Source organism: Nycticebus coucang, chromosome 15 (genome assembly GCF_027406575.1).
Source record: "Nycticebus coucang isolate mNycCou1 chromosome 15, mNycCou1.pri, whole genome shotgun sequence".
NCBI lineage: Eukaryota > Metazoa > Chordata > Mammalia > Primates > Lorisidae > Nycticebus > Nycticebus coucang.
In genome coordinates this window covers 13555248-13571711 of record NC_069794.1, presented here as the reverse complement: position 1 = coordinate 13571711, position 16464 = coordinate 13555248, and the positions used below count along the sequence as shown (strand labels likewise).

At 46.9% G+C, this 16464-nt stretch overlaps 1 protein-coding gene across 1 annotated transcript in view; it reads right to left on the bottom strand.

Moving 5' to 3' along the window:
* The window catches only part of STK24 (serine/threonine kinase 24), a 137222-nt gene extending 124402 nt beyond the window's left edge, over positions 1-12820 (bottom strand). Inside the window, exon 1 of the mRNA XM_053563570.1 lies at positions 12447-12820. Coding sequence (XP_053419545.1) covers positions 12447-12488 — 42 coding nt within the window. The 5' untranslated portion in view covers positions 12489-12820. The remainder of the gene's footprint in view (positions 1-12446) is intronic.
* Between the last annotated feature and the right edge of the window lie 3644 nt (positions 12821-16464).

The following is a 16464-nucleotide window of genomic DNA, read 5'->3' as shown; positions in this document are numbered from 1 at the left end:
AGAATAGAACATGGACACGTTCTTCTTTAAACGTTTAAAATAAAACACTGGAAATAAAAGTGCCCAAAACACCTCCAGTTAGCACAGTTAACAGCCCTAAACTGGGATGGCTTCATGGGAGCCATAGGTACAATCTGATCCATGGAGAAAAGGCCATGTTTGGGGACGTGGTGGAAGGAATCTGACATGCCTGCCAGAAAAGCAGTCTGGGGAAGGAAAAGCTCACACATGCTGGCACAAAAGTCAGGGCTCTAGTCCCTGTAACACCGTTTCCTGGCTGAGGGCCCATGGACAAGTTTCACGATGCTCAGTGCTCAGCCTTCCCCTCCAGAGACCTGGTCTGACAGCCTTCCCTCCGCCGAGCCCCTGAGGATAACCAGGGCCTGAGCAGCTGCCACAGTGCCCAGACTTCCTAAGGGGCACACAATAAAACAAGTCCCATTCCCAGGAGGCTGCCCACTGAGGGAAATAAACATTAAGGTTTTCTATGTCCCAAATCAACACATATAGCAACACCCAAGGCACATTTCCTTTCCTTGCTTTACCTCTGCAGTTAACACACGGTGAAGCAGATGGAAAAAGCAATCTCCACTGGTAGGAACCCTGAAGAATTGAGTAATTCTTTGTTCTTTTTAAATGACCTCTGAAGAAACATTTGGTAGAGTGAAACTCCATCAAACACAGGAATGTTCAAACAATACCCGTCTGTCTTCATCCAAGTTGAGGTGGCAGCTTAACAATTTGAATTCACCACACCAAATATGTTTTTAAAGTTGTATGGAATAAAAAATGACCTAAAATAAGTGCTGGCCAAGCCTCTATCTCCAAGTTCTAGACTATTTTTCATTTGTACCAAATGCTTTATTGTTGTAAATTTCTACCCAAGAAAGCACTACTCTCTTAAGTAGGGAAGAGCCAGCCTTAAGCTAATAGTCCAAGAACAGCTTTCCCAGTTTAGAAATGTACCCCTGACATCATTCATTCGTTCCTTTATGGGTTGTGTACACACAGCACGGCTCCCCTGGTGTCATTCTTCCACTGAAGTGCTGCATGTGGACGCCACACTGTGCCGTGCCCATGCTCAGGCCCACAGACACAACTGCTCTCCATTCCCAAGCTCACGGCATGCAGTTCAAGGACACACAGCAAACTGGACCCACCAGCCAAGGGCCTGGGCCATCAGGGGCAAGACACACAACACCTGTGGCACAGCTGTGAGTCATCCTGTGCCAGCCACCAGGGAACATGCGCCAGAATGATGCTGCCCTGCCCTTCCAGGAGGCAGAGACTGGATTCTGGACCCTGGGTTTGGCCCCCTACGGCATCATCGACTTAAACTTTTCTCCAAAGAGAACCTATGGAGCTCCCTGAAATGGTCTGTACCCACAGGATGCTGGGACCAAGATGTGAGTGAAACAAGAAAATTGGGTTCTCAATTCAAGTTTGGGAGATGGAGATTACCGACTGGTAGGGAGCAGGAAAAATAAGCTTAATTTTATAATACTATTTATTTACATAGAAAAACAAAAAATGGCAAAACCACATGAGGAGGAGAACTCAGGAGTCCTTTCCCAGTACGGGGCAGCAGTCAGTACTGTGACCTTGGGATCCCTTCACCCGCCTGGCACTGTCTCCACGCACCTAACAGTGAGGTGAGGAGAAACAGTGAGGTGGAGGAAGGCCACACACCGAACAGCATTTGCTTGGCTCAATCCAGAAATCGTAACAGATTTTTCTTAAAAATCTAAAAACCTCATACCTTCTTAGCAAAGTATCTCAAGAATGGAAGAAAAAGTATCCAATGTATTCAGCCCTACTATGAAACCAATTTATAAGCACCCACACTTCCATATGAAAGCTATAACCCAACTACAGCCCAAGAAGAAGGGGAAAGAGGAGGGGGAGGGGAGGGAGGGTAACTGGTGGGAGTACATTTAAAATCTACTAAGAGCACATTTACAAGGGCACATTTTAAATCTTCTAAGTGTAGAATATAAATGCCTTAACACAACAACTAAGAAAATGCAGTGAAGGCTACGTTAACCAGTTTGATGAAAGTATTTCAAATTGTATATACAACCAGCACATTGTACCCCATAATTGTATTAATGTACACAGCTATGATTTAATTAAAATAAATAAATAAAAATCTAAAAACCTCCACATAATTGAAGGAGAGAGAAGACAATAGCAATGAAATTTCAGAAGCTGGAAGGGTGGCGGTGGTGGGGGAAGACAAATCTGAACTAGAGGAAGAGAAAAGCAGAGAATCAACAAAACTCAGGAACTGGAGCGCTGGGTACCTGCAGAAGACATGGAGCGAAGGAGCAGGTAGACAAGCCAGACGGCCGGCCCCACACCCCATAGCCAGCCTCCCCTAGACAAGAAAAAGGGGGTTGTCTACAGCCATACCACTCTGAACTCGCCCCATCATCTGAAATGTATTCTCCACCAAGGAAGGAAAACGCGAAGGTTTCTAGGGGGATGGAGCTACCCATGCACCGCACCCCCAGGCAGTCCCTCTCCTCCACGCAGGCTCAGGTGGGCGTGGGCTTGTCAGCAAGAAGAGGCAGAGACAGAAGCCCAAGAGGGGGGCACCACAACATGGACAAGAGGCTTCCTCAGGAAGGCGAGATACGTAGAGGACCCCAGCCATTCCCACCTCTCTAGCCAGGAGGCATGCATGCCCACGAGCTCTGTGGTGAAGAAACCCCATTTGAGAGCTACAGTTTCCAACTAGCTTGGTGGCCCCCACTCTTAAACGTGAGCGAACATTTGAGGGTGGCCTCACCATAGAAAAAGGGAGACCAAACACCACAAAGAGGGAAAAAATGAGGCGTTGGTTGGAGGAAGAGAATCCTGCTCAAGAGACTGCAGATATTTCAACTGGAACAAAAAAGGGGAACAGTGTAACAAAGCAACAGAGAACCAAAAAGAGTACTGAGAATTTAAATAAGAGCAGAAACGAAATACTCACTGGGAGAGTTGGGAAAGTAGAAACAACGGCAAGTCAAGACACAATGCCAAATAGAAGAGACAAAGCGGTAAAAAGTAGGTCTAAAAAGGTAAGAATACTTAAGGACTAACCCAGAAGGTCAGTAATCCAAGTAATAAAAAATTTCAAAAAGAGAACATAAAAAAATCAACAACAAAGACCTGAGCTGCCCCGGGCTACAAAATATCTATCACAAAAATGAAAATAGCACCAGGCAAGGTGGCTCAACACCTGTGATCAATCCTAGCATTATGGGAGGCCAAGGCGGGTGGATAGCTTGAGCTCAGGAGTTAGAAAGAGACCCCCATCTCTACTAAAAAGAGAAAAACTAGCTGGGAGTTGCAGCAGGTGCCTGTACTCCCAGCTACTCAGGAGGCTGAGGCAAGAGGATCTCGAGTCCAAAAGTTTGAGGTTGCTGTGAGCAGTGATGACGCCATGGCACTCTACCCAGAGTGGAGAAGAGACACTGTCTCAAAAAAAAAAAAAAAAGAAAGAAAGAAAGGAAGAAAAGAAAAAACAGACCTACACCAAGAAGCATAATTGTGAAAGTTCCAAACACATGTAAAAAAAAAAAAAAAAAAAATCAGATCCCCTCAGGTTCCCGAAGAAGAAAAGAACCTATGTTTTGTTCGCAGGCCAGAACAGGTCCAGTTCTGGTGTAGCACAGCATCTCAAAGTCACACTGGCAGCTAGAACTCAACAGGGAAATGCCTTCAAAATTCTAGAGGAATTCTAGAGGAATCGCCCTGCAATTTTATACCATGCCAAAATATCAATGGAAAGGGAAGGCAGAAAACGAAAGAAAATGTTTAAAAGCTTATCTTCCACGTGCCCTGTTTTTAGGACAGCACTACAAGTACGTCCGCCCCATCAACACCCTGGCAGGGGACACGAGATACAGAAACAGGACATTCAATACAGGAGAGCAGCAAAAGGAATCCAGGGGGCACAGACCAGGGAGGATCTAGGGCGTGACAGGTGCACAGAGCTGGAAAACGGCCAGTCCAGACACAGCAGGCTCCGGGAGCTTCTCCAAGGAGATAAAACACACACACTGCCCCATGTGAACTCCCTAAGACCAGGTTGCAACAACTGAGAAGTTTGAGGTCCAAGAGTTGTTGGCATTACCAAAAAAAACTTCCAAAAAAGGTCTGAGAAGTAATCATGGTTTGCTAATGATGGCTAGGCTGTAGATGCTCCCCGTATTGTCACATGGATGCACACTCTGCACACTGGGCTAACCCAAGTTACAGTATCACTCTACTGGGGAGGGAGAAGACACCAGGGGAAGGAGGCAAGCGGAAGAGAACTGAATATTCATCTGCTGAGTCCAAAATCTATAGGTAATGTCTGAAACCAGAAAAAAGAAAAGCAGCGATTGTTAAATGTTTTCCATAAACTAAGAAGTAACAACAACAAAAAACTCAGCTAAGAAAAATCAAAAGGGCTGCCTTTGGGGGATAAGAAATGGAGGAAAGTGGCAAGGAACTGCTCCTTGCCAGCAAGCCTTACAGAACTAAGCCATGTTTTCAGACAGAAACTAAACAAAATCCTAAGTAATTAAAAGTAAAACAAAGAACATGGACACTTAAGTCCTTTTTAAACCTTAGCATCTAAAATTCTCTTTAAAAACAAGAAGATGGGGAGCAGAGTGGCTCACACCTGTAATCCCAGCACTTTTGAGGTGGGAGGATCACTTGAGGCCAGGAGCTGGAGACCACCCTAAGCCCAGCAAGACCCTATCTCTACAAAAAAATACAAAAATTGCCAAGGTGTGGCGGCACAGGCCTGTAGTCCAGATCCTCAAGATGCTGAGGCAGGCAGATCACATGAGCCCAGGAGTTCGAGGTTACAATGAGCTATGATAATGCCACTGCACTCAAGTGCAAGACTCTGTCTCCAAAAAAAAAAAAAAAGGAAAGAAAAGGAAAAAAGAGACTTAAAATAATAGGAAGATAGCGCCCCCACTACGTATTTGGTAAGCATTAATATTAATATAAAACTTGAAATTTTGCCACAATTTATACAGATACCAATAGGGTGCTGAACAGGAAATTTCTTTTGCTGACCAAGAAACTGCAAGAAAACACAATGGAAGGTCTCCAGAGTCAACAACGTCCTTCTGGATGCACATAATCCACAATTAAGGATGCTTCATATTTTGTATCTTTTTTTCCCATAATCTAAGCCTTGGAAACTAGGGAGTCATCATTTAGGACTAGGAAACTCCATAGTCACCCCCCCCACCCCCCAAGCATCTGGCATTGAGAATTTTAATAATTTCCACTGCAGAAACATGAATTATGGGAAATGACTGCTACAAACTGGTCCAAGGACAGCGGCTGGTTCTCTGTAGCAACAAAGGGATAACAAGTCTATTTCCTGCAGTCACCCCAGCCACAAGATTTCACTAATGACAATCACACTGGGCTAAGGCATTCAAAAGCTACCAAGGGTGGACCGGGTGTGGTCTACTTCCTGAAGGTACAGAGTTTCCGAATGGATCACTCAGAATCACAGGCGCAATCACCCAATGGAGAGCTGAGTGGAGTGTTTCTCAAGAGCCCATCACGCTCCTGGCCCCTGGCACTAGAGGAAGCAGCAGCAACCATCTACAGGCTCACTCACCCTTAAACTCCTCACACTGCATCTTCTACCAAGTCCTCAGAACGTACTGTCACCTGCACCAGTGCGCAAGCTCAGCTTACAACAGTAGCACAATGAAGAGCATTGAAATCACATTAAGGGCCAAGAAAGCCCCTGCCACTTGCCCACAACTGCTCTGTGCAGGAACGCTGTGCCCTGGCAGCCACTCTGAATACCCTATCGGACCAACTGCTACTTGGAGATCACTCGGTTCTACGTGAAACACTTTCAAGAACATTCCCAGACCTGGAACTAGAACCAAAATGTCCTAGACTTCTCCAAAAGGTTTTAATTTCAATTTTAAAAAACATTCTGATACTCCTACACATACACAACCTCCCCCAAAAGAAACACTTTCAAGCCAAACAAATTCTTACCTTTGTTACACTGCTGTGACAGAGAAGAGGGAGAATGAAATATTGAAAAGTACTGCTATTTTCCTCATTACTCTTCAGCACTGAGCAACAAAAGGGGCCACAAAGCACAGGGGATGGGAGGGAGTGTAAGAGACTACAGAATGTTGTTCCCTGAGACCTCAGGTCACCAAGGCCTGAGGGAACCCTGCCAAGAAATCCATCCCAGCCATCCTGCTGACACCTGGGCTTCTACACTTTACTTTTCTGGGCATTCTCTTGCCTACAGAGCTCAGATGCCTTCTAAGAGGGCACCCAGCACTCCCCAGACTCTAACCCCTTCCCCCACCTACCCTGAGAAAGCAGGAGTCCTGAGGAATGGCACGGCTGAAAACATGCCATGCTTCCCGCTGCCTGCATACCATGGCCTGGCCGCCAGCGACCTGTCCAGCTCTGGGATGGGTCTTGCCCACCAGAACTCGCCTCTTGCTTCCCAACCATGAGCCTTTGCTCACTGCAACCTCCCTAGGGAAGGTGACCTCCTGAGGGCAGAGGACTGAGCCTCTGACCTATACCTCCAGCTGCTCCTGGCACCACCCTCTGCAGTTCAGCATTTCCCTCCAGGGCAGCTCTGGCTCCTATGTCTAGTTTAACACTGTTAAGACACCACAGCACACTCTGTGGGTCAGCGTTTGCCTCTAGGTGCTCACAGATATTCTGAACATGCACACACGTAACACACCAACCTTCCCCCAGGGTGAACTTGGGCAGGCACCTCCCAAAGCAACAGCAGCAAAGAAACTATGGAAATGGGAAGTTAACAAGAAAAAAAAGTACAAGAGCACACAAGCCACAATTAAATGCAGCTGTCCTCAGCTTGTTTCATCTCCCAGGCTTCCAGAAAGCACACGTTCCCTAAGGGTGAGCTGAGCACTTTAGAAAAGCTCCCAATGTGACCAAACTGGACACTGAACACCCTTCTCACTAGTCCAGCGTTCTCAGGAAAGGTCTGCTTCTCTAAGCAGCTAGAAAAACAGAAAGGGTAGGCAGGGGACAAGATGACATTAATAAGCAGAAACTTATTTTTAAGCTATTTCTCTAAATTGACTGTTCTTTCAAATAAGAGTATCTTAAATTTTCAACAACATCAAAATTAACCAGGCCCTGCACTACATGTGACTTATCTGATTTTCTTCCTTTCTTTTTTTTTTTTTTTTTTTTGAGACAGAGTCTCTCTCTGTTGCCTAGGGGTAGAGTGCTGTGGCATCTTAGCTCATAGCAACCTCAAACTCTTGGGTTCAAGCAATCTTCTTGCCTCAGCCTCCCAAATAGCTGGGACTGCAGGTGCCTGCCACAACATCCGGCTATTTTTTGTTGTAGCTGTCATTGTTGTTTAGCAGGCCCAGGCCAGGTTTGAACTCGCCAGCTCCGGTGTACATGGCCAGCACCCTAACCACTGAGCTACAGGTGCCAAGCCTCTAATTCAGTATTTTTCAAACTGTAGGTAGGTCATGCATCAGTGGGCTGTGAATCAATCTGTAATTGTAATCGGCTCCTCTTTCTTAAATAGATCACTACAGTATAAGTATGGGATGAGCATCCCTAATCCAAAATGCTCCAAAATCTGAAACTTAATTTTGAGCGTTGACATGATGGATGCTCAAAGGAAATGCTCACTAAAGCACTTCAGACGTTCACCCAGTAAGCATGTAAGGCAAACATTCAAAAAGCAAAACAATGCCAAACACTCTGGTCCTAACCATTCTGGATAAGGGATACTCTACCTGTAATAAGGATTAGTACTGGCTCCTGAAACTTGTTTCTGGTTCTGATGTAAAATATATATCTCACATGGGTCCAGAAAAGTTTAAAAGTGACTGATAAGATTCTGAAACAAATTTAAAAACCAAAATCTAATTAGTTTTACATCACAATTTATGTAAACTCAAATCTGACTGGTGCTCCAGCATCCAACCAAAGCTTTTCCTTTAATCCCAATTGAGTGAAGCAACAAATGTTAAATGAGAGAGTACTTATAGACACATAGCCTAATGTCTTTATGGTTCCTTGTAGTTACCACATTCAATTCATGATTTCTATATTTTTTCCCACTTACGGTAATATAAAACTAGGGTTTGGAAAGAAAAACAAAAGATTGCTGGAAAGCCCTAGCAATCTTCATTAGACATTTACTAAAAGCCAGGGACAGTGGCTCACTTGAGCTCAGGAGTTCAAGACCAGCCTAAGCAAGAGTCCATCTCTGCTTAAAAAAAAAAAAAACAGAAAAATAAGCCAGGCGTTGTGTTGGGCACCTGCAATCCCAGCTACTTGAGGGGCTAAGGCAAGAAGATTGCCTAAGCCCAAAAGTTTGAGGTTCCTGTGAGCTGTGACGCCACGGCACTCAACCTAGAGCAACAGAGTAAGACTCTGTCTCAAAATAATAATCATCATTATTATTAATAAGTATTTATTTAAAAGGGTAACTCATTCAGACTCACAGCCATCAACCCTCACTGGGGCCTAGCACTTGAGTGTTCAGCCAGTGCCACCTCTAGCTTAACAACTCCAGCCAAAGGAGAAGGGGGTTAAGTAAGGAGGTCTTTATCCCACGCTCCTACAAAGCAGATGGTCCACAAATCCATAGGTAGTAAAGTACCCAGGAAGCAAGTGGCTACAAAAGCCACTCCCAACAGTGCACCCTCTACTCCAGGAGTGAAGAAACCTATCTGGTCGGTCCTTGTGACCACACCAACCTGTGTCTATCCATGCCAAACGTGTAGTAGCAATTATGCCAAAAGATATTCAGCTAACACGCCACATACACATGCTTAAAAATCCACTATGATGGGAAAACATTTCATTATCAAAAAATTCTCTTCTTCCTAAGTATATGATTGTGAGTGGAAAAATAGACAGAAATCAGGTGTTGGCAGTTTTTCCATTTTCATTTGTGTGTGAATTTTTAGTACAAACGCGAGGATGTGAAGCATTAATATGAGTCAAAAGGTTTCAGTGAACAAGTTTCAGCAGTTCAACTTTATAACAATTATAAATAAACCCATTGGGCGGCGCCTGTGGCTCAGTGAGTAGGGCGCCGGCCCCATATGCTGAGGGTGGCGGGTTCAAACCCAGCCCCGGCCAAACTGCAACAAAGAAAATAGCCGGGCGTTGTGGCGGGCGCCTATAGTCCCAGCTGCTCGGGAGGCTGAGGCAGGAGAATCACGTAAGCCCAGGAGTTAGAGGTTGCTGTGAGCCGTGTGACGCCACAGCACTCTACCCAAGGGTGGTACAGTGAGACTCTGTCTCTACAAAAAAAAAAAAAAATAAGAATAATAATAATAATAAAATAAAATAAATAAACCCATTAAATTTTTCTGGACAATGCCAGCATTTGGATTTTGTTTAAAACAAATGAATTCCTTATTGACACAAACTAAATGTCGTTTGCAGCATTTTCTTCAAACAGTGGATTCCATCCATTCACTATACTTTTCTGAGTTGTCCCATATCCAAATACATGTGTTTGATGTTCTGTCTTCTGTGCTATTCCTGTAAGGTTGCTATTAAAATATATTAAACTGTTAAAAATGACTACTGATTGAATATGTATCAATTGTACGTTTCTAATTTCTTCACCAAATCCAACTTCAAATGAAATAAACTTTTATGTTTGGAAAAGTAACAAACAATACAGCACAGTGCCTAGGAGTATGGCCTCCAAGGCAGGGAAGACATGGTTTCCAATCACAAACTGCCACATAACATACTATTTTACCTTGATCAGTTCAATTAGTTCCCTTGGTTCCCATATCTATAAAGTGGCATAAATTAATACCTATGCCTCAGCAGTACCAATAAGAATCAAGAAGCAAAGGGCTCAACTACAACTTGAACTCTACATTAGAACTAAAAACAATGTAGCCTAAACATATGTACCCCCCTAGTAACTTGAAATAAAAAAAAGCAGGGAAAAAAAAAATCAAGAAGCATAAAAATTATTTGCCAGACATTGAAAAATAGAGTTTATACTAATGTGTTTGTTCAATGTTATTTTTTAAGCATTCTTGCCTAGGCTGCTTTAACTCACTCTGCTGTCTTTCTGAATTTTTAAGCCAAGTCCTTATACATCCAAAGTCAGTAGATAAGAAAAAAAAAGCAGGGATATGAGGCCTACCAGGGCAGGGCACAGAGGGGTGTATACTTCTCTCCTCCATTTTATCAGACAGCAGTCTAAAGTAGGTGCGCTTTTAATTTAATCCTCAGCAGCAACTCTTAGGAAAGCCTCTCAGGGCAGTAGCAACTGCTAAGTTCAAGCAGAAAATAAATGTGCTTGTTTTTCTTTTCTGTGGGGAAGAAGGGGAAAAGAAATGTTCTTCCCCAAATGGCACACTAAAAACTGTCACAATACAGTTTATAGATGTACTTAAGTATAGGAATGACTGTCAGAAGCCACATTCACACCTCTAAGCTACGATAGCCGAAAGTTTGGTCCTTTCTTCTACTGAGAAAAATGTATCATCTTTTATACTAAGAAAGCAAAATAAAAAGTTCCCAGGTAGTTCCCATATACCATCTAGGAAATACATTACATTTGGGGGGCAAAGTTATTGAGGAAATTCACCTTCTTTTCCCAATACTTTTGATCCACTCTCTAAAAACAAAAAGAGACCATTTTTTTAAAAGGGAGGAGGACTGAGAGACCAGGTATCACCTGGTGACCACCTGATATTGACTTTCACAGCACCAGCCAGAGGGGCTTCAAGTTCCTTTTCAAACTGATTCCCTTTTCACAAAGGCCACGTGCCTCTAAGTGAGACATTTCTGCTAGATTACAACATGATTAACACAGTATAAAAGTCTACCTAAAGGAAATACTGATGAAATGTATTTTTCTCTATTATTATAAGAGGTCCTTCTTGCTTTACTGTCAGAATTCTTTTTTACCCAGTTCACTCTGACCTACATGCCTCTAAATTCAAACCAAAGCAGGAGTTTTGGAAAATACCAAGAAACGGTATCTGATTTTTACCAACTAGTCTGCAAAAGCTTACGTTTTAAATGCATGAAATTTCAAACTCTTTAAATGAGATTCAACAAAAAAATACCCTTTAAGCATCTTCCCAGTCACCCTCTTAAAATACTAACTTTAACTGCTACTCCTTTAAAAAAAAAAAAATCAATTTGGGCTAAAATTTAAGTTGCCATCAAAGTGGTAACTTTGAGTTCCTATTTTGTTAGATTTCAAACTTGAACAATGAAACCCATTTTTCTTTTTATGGTTTTAGAAAAGAATGATCTTCCGAAGGGAGGATCAGAAAGAGAGCCTCCTAAAAGCCCAGGCGTGGGCACTAAGCTGCTCTGCCCTCTATACAGAGGGAAGGAGCATGCTGACATCTATAAAATTTAATCAATGATCCATATGGATACTTTTGCTTTCTCAAAACTCTTTTGTTAACTTGCTTAGCTTAGCTTAGCTAAACGGTTTGGGAAAGCAAAACTTTAGTAACACACTAACTGCACCGTGAGATTTTAATTCTCATCACTGTCACCATTTATGCACTTACAAACACTACGAGTTAGCCAAGGACGGTGTTTTTCTTCTTCAAAGAGCTAAAAAACAATCCCCAATGGAGAAAAACTTTAAAGTGTTCATGTCAACATGAAATTCAACACCTTCCTCAAACCCCCAAAAAGTCACTGGTAGGCCAGGACGCCATTTAGTCAATGGAGAGGTTTATTAGCGAAGAATTTATCTAAATCCAATGAAGTCTCAAAGTGAAAGTCCACTGTCCCGGTACCGGGTGGGTAGGCCTGGGCTCGGGACACTCGAGCGCACCCTGTCCGATGGATTCCTTCCTCCTGAAGGTTCGCGAGTTTCCCCTCCGCTGGCAGCAAAACGAAAGACTCGCACAAAAGTACTGCAAGTGGAACTCGCAGTTACACCTTCCTCCACCCCGCCCTGCCTCCTCCGTCCCGGCCCCGGACCAGCCAGAGCGCACGCCCCGCTCCCTCCCCGCGCCGGCCGGGGCGGGGGTGGGGAGGGCGACCCGGAGGAGAGCGTCCTGGGGGCCCCCCACCGCCCCTGCCCGCACACGGGGCCCAGGCACCCAGCGGGGCCTCCAAGGGCATGTGTTCACGTCACTCCTCCCCGGGGACAGGGCCGACGCCGGGCCTGCAGCTCAGGAGTGGGGGGAGAGGGCAGAGGAGAGGGCGAGGCGCCGGCACCTCCGCATCCGGACCCAGGCCGCGGTCCCCACGGCCGCTCCACACACACATCCCCCGGACCCCAGGGCAGGCAGGGAAGCCCGGAACTGAGACCTCGACTCCTCGCGGGGAGCGAGGCTGCGACGCGACCCCGGAAGGGTGAGCGTGGGGGGGCCGTGTTTACACCGCCAAGTTGCCCGCTTCCGCTCGGCCCGCGCATCCCTCCCGGGAGGCCCGCTCCTGCCTACCTGCATGCCGGGCAGGCCCGACTGCACCGGGGAGTGAGCCATGGCGCTCAGGACTTCCTGGGACGGGACGGCCGGGCCGCGGCAATCCGCGCGGGCGACGAGGCCCGCGGGCCGCGCGCAGCCTCGGGCGGCGCGGCCGGCCGGAGCCCGAGGCCACCCCAGCCCCGGCGGGTCCCGGCCGGGCGGCGGGGCTCAGCGGCGAGCGGCGGGCCGCGTCTCCATGCACCGCGCCGGGAGGGGCTGCGAGGGGCGCGGGGCCTCGCGCGAACTGCCGCGGCTGCTGCCCGCCTAAAGCCGGGCGACCTGGGCCCACTCGCGCTGGCCGCCTGGAGCCGGAGTGGGCGCGCAGAGCCGGCCGAGCCCGCGAGCGCCGAGCGCGCCCCGCCCCGGCCCGGCCCCCGCGCCCGCCCCCGCGGCCCGGCCGGGGACCCCGCCCCGCGCTTCCGGGAGGGGGAGGGGAGGCGGCGCGGCGGCCGCCCGCGAGCCCTAGGCCGCAGCCGCCGCCTGCCGGGCGGGCCGGGGTCCCAGCGGCTCCCCGAGCGCCCCCACGATCCGCGCGCCCGGGAGGGAGGGGTCCTCGGCTGGGGCGGGCGCCGGGACTCGGGAGGAGGGACCGAGTCGAGCCGGGGCTTGGCCGCGTGCCCGACAGGCCGGCTCAGCGCCGAAGCGAGCTGGGCCGTGGCGGGGTGGGGGGAATGGAGGGGATGGTGAGCAGCGACTCCTACTCCACCGGCTCCCACCGCCCCGCAGGCAGGCCCGCACCCCCCATAGGCCCCCCGGGAAAGGGGCCTGGGCCACCTTCCAAGGGTAGGGTCTGGGTTTGGATCGCGGGACCTTGGGAGGGGCAGCGGCCGGCGGGGCCTCGGCCCGGGCCTGTACCCGAAGACCAGGGCGGAGCTTCTTCGGTGTCTGGGTGAAGTTTCCTACCAGCCGGAGAAGGAAACCGAAAGGGGAAAGGCCGAGAGAGCGATTAATTCCCAATGCTTTAGCTACTGAAAACGGCTTCGCTGGGACTGCTAGGCGCTGGAAACTTAGCTCAGAAGTGAGGGGGCTGGACCCCACCATCTCTGGGCTCCGCACCAAGTCGGCAGCGGCCACTCCCGAGCTGGGGAAACGGGGTGCGGAGAAGCAAAAAGGAAGGGCTGAGAATGTAAGGATATTGCGTCTAGACTTTGACCCCCGACCCCCACTCTCTTTCCACTGGCTTCAAAAGCCCCAAGCCCACTCTGAGCACCACTTCTGTCTCCCCCTTTTTAGCCATGTTCTCTCCAACTACAGAGGAAAAGAGTAAAGGTAGAGTGAGGCAGTGTGCCTCCTGGAAGTATTTTATTTATGATGACTAAAAGAGCAGCGGCCATTCATTCAGAGTCGCTGCTCCTCAGACTGTAGGGACCCTGGCACCTCATCATGCCCCTGGATGTCCGTCTTGCACCTTGGCTGTGTAAGCTCAGACATACAGAATGGACAACCCCCCCCTCCCCCGCAGGAGTTCACAGATGACCGGGAAAGACTAAAAGGCCTCCACTGAGGTAAGGAGTGCTTCTTCTCAGGTGTCAGTGTATTCCAAGAACCTCAGTCCCCTGGGGTGTTTTGGATCAAGCAAGGAGTAGGATGCTAAAACTTAATCCTATCATTCCCTTTGGAAATATGCGCATTTTTCCTCGAGTCCTCCGGAATACTTTAGGATACCTGAGTCGTTGTCACTGGTACACTGATCACTTAATTGAGACGTTCTGCCACCCCTAAGTAGTACTGCAAAGAGAATGTGGCAAATGCAAAGTTAAGTATAAACCTTGATACCCGGGAGTTTACACTCTTACATAAATTTTGTGTGCCTAAAAAAATGGATACGTAAAGAGATGAATAACAAAACAAGAATATGAATCTTTATTTTATTTTTTTGAGACAGCCTCAGGCTGTCGTCCTGGGTAGAGTGCCATGAACCTCCAACTCCTGGGCTCAATCGATTCTCCTGCCTCTGCCTCCCAAGTAGCTGGGACTACAGGCGCCCACCACAATGCCTGTTGGTTGCAGCCGTCATTGTTTGGCAGCCGGGCTGGATTCAAACCCGCCAACTCAGGTGTATGTGGCTGGTGCGTTAGCCGCTTGAGCCACAGAGGCTGAGCCAAGAACAGGAATCTTTAAAATGCTCAGACTCTTTAACTCAGAATTCTACCTAAAGTAACATCTCCTAAGGAAACAACCAAGAAATGTATAAAGATGTATACAAATAGATGCAATGAAGTGATATTTACATGTACATAATCATGGGAAAACAGAACAGCTGAAAAGCCTAACAGATTAAGTAAATAATAGTATATTCATGCAGGGAATACTGTGTAGTCACTTAAATGATGTATTTCAATACTTAGTAACATAAAAAAAAAATCACTATAAAGAAAATGAAAATAGGGCGGCGCCTGTGGCTCAGTGAGTAGGGCGCCGGCCCCATATGCCGAGGGTGGCGGGTTCAAACCCAGCCCCGGCCAAACTGCAACAAAAAAAAAAAATAACCGGGCGTTGTGGCGGGCGCCTGTAGTCCCAGCTACTCGGGAGGCTGAGGCAAGAGAATCGCGTAAGCCCAAGAGTCAGAGGTTGCTGTGAGCCGTGTGACGCCACGGCACTCTACCCGAGGGCAGTACAGTGAGACTCTGTCTCTACAAAAAAAAAAAAGAATAAGAAAAAAAAAAAAAAATGAAAATAACAATACAATATAGTTTGATCTTAAGCTACTTTATGGAAGAGATATAGATTTATCTACAGTCATACATCACTTAACAATGGGATACATTCTGAGAAATGCTTCCTTGGGGGATTCTGTCCTTGAGAGAACATCATAGTGTATGCTTATATAAAACCTGGATAGGATAGCTCACTATATATGTAGGTTAAATGGGATAGGGGTTATAAACCTGTACAGTACGTGATTGTACTGAATACTGTAGGCAGTCGTGACACAATGGGAAGATTTTGTGTAGACACCATCATATATTCAGCTCATTGTTGACTGATGGGAAGTTTTTGTGTATCTCAATATAGAGACAGTATTCCAGGCTTATGGGACACAATCATATATTCAGCTCATTGTTGACTGAAATGTTATTGCACGACACATAATCATGTAACTTTATGTGTGCATGTGTAAATACAGAAAAGCCTAAAAGTATATACACCAAGATTTAGCAGTGGCTATTAAAGTGGGAATTAAAGATGAATTTTTTCAGTCATTGGTGAAAGTCGGTGGAGACCATCATCCTCAGAGGTACTCTCCTAGGGTCAGCAGGTCACTCTGGACCATAACATGGCACCAAGATAAGGAGGAAGAAATCGGATAAATGGGCAGAAATGTTTGGGTACTGATGTGAGGCTTTACCACAGGAAACTCCCAGAGAAATCACTTCGCAGTGAGCAAATTTCCAACAAATAGGGAGCCATGGACCTTAATATTCTGTGCATAAAAAAAGTAATCAGGGTCGGCGCCTGTGGCTCAATGGAGTAGGTGCCGGCCCCATACGCCAGAGGTAGTGGGTTCAAACCCAGCCCTGGCCAAAAACTGCCAAAAAAAAACAAAAAGTAATCAGAAAAAAAAGGCGGTGCCTGTGGCTCAAAGGAGTAGGACACCGGCCCCATATGCCGGAGGTGGCAGGTTCAAGCCCAGCCCCGGCCAAAAAAAAAATGCAAAAAAAAAAAAAAAAAAGTAATCAGAATTCCAGTTTGTATCCCAAGGCTAGTGAGGCTAGGAGCATGCAGGTTATGGCAGGATATAATTTATCTGGACACAGTGACCTGTATCCATTAGCTGGTCTGCTTCCCTGTGCCCTGTTTATCTCCTCACCACAACTGACCTTCATTTCCTCCTTTGACCACGTTCCTGCCATCAAACACCATTCTCATGGAAAGAAGCAACACAGAAGATCCTGGTTCCGCTGTGCACGCATTATCCAGTATTACAGATGGGGCAGAGCAGAAATGATGGCCGAGGCCTAAGCCCAAGTTCAGATTCTACCCAATTCCTCAT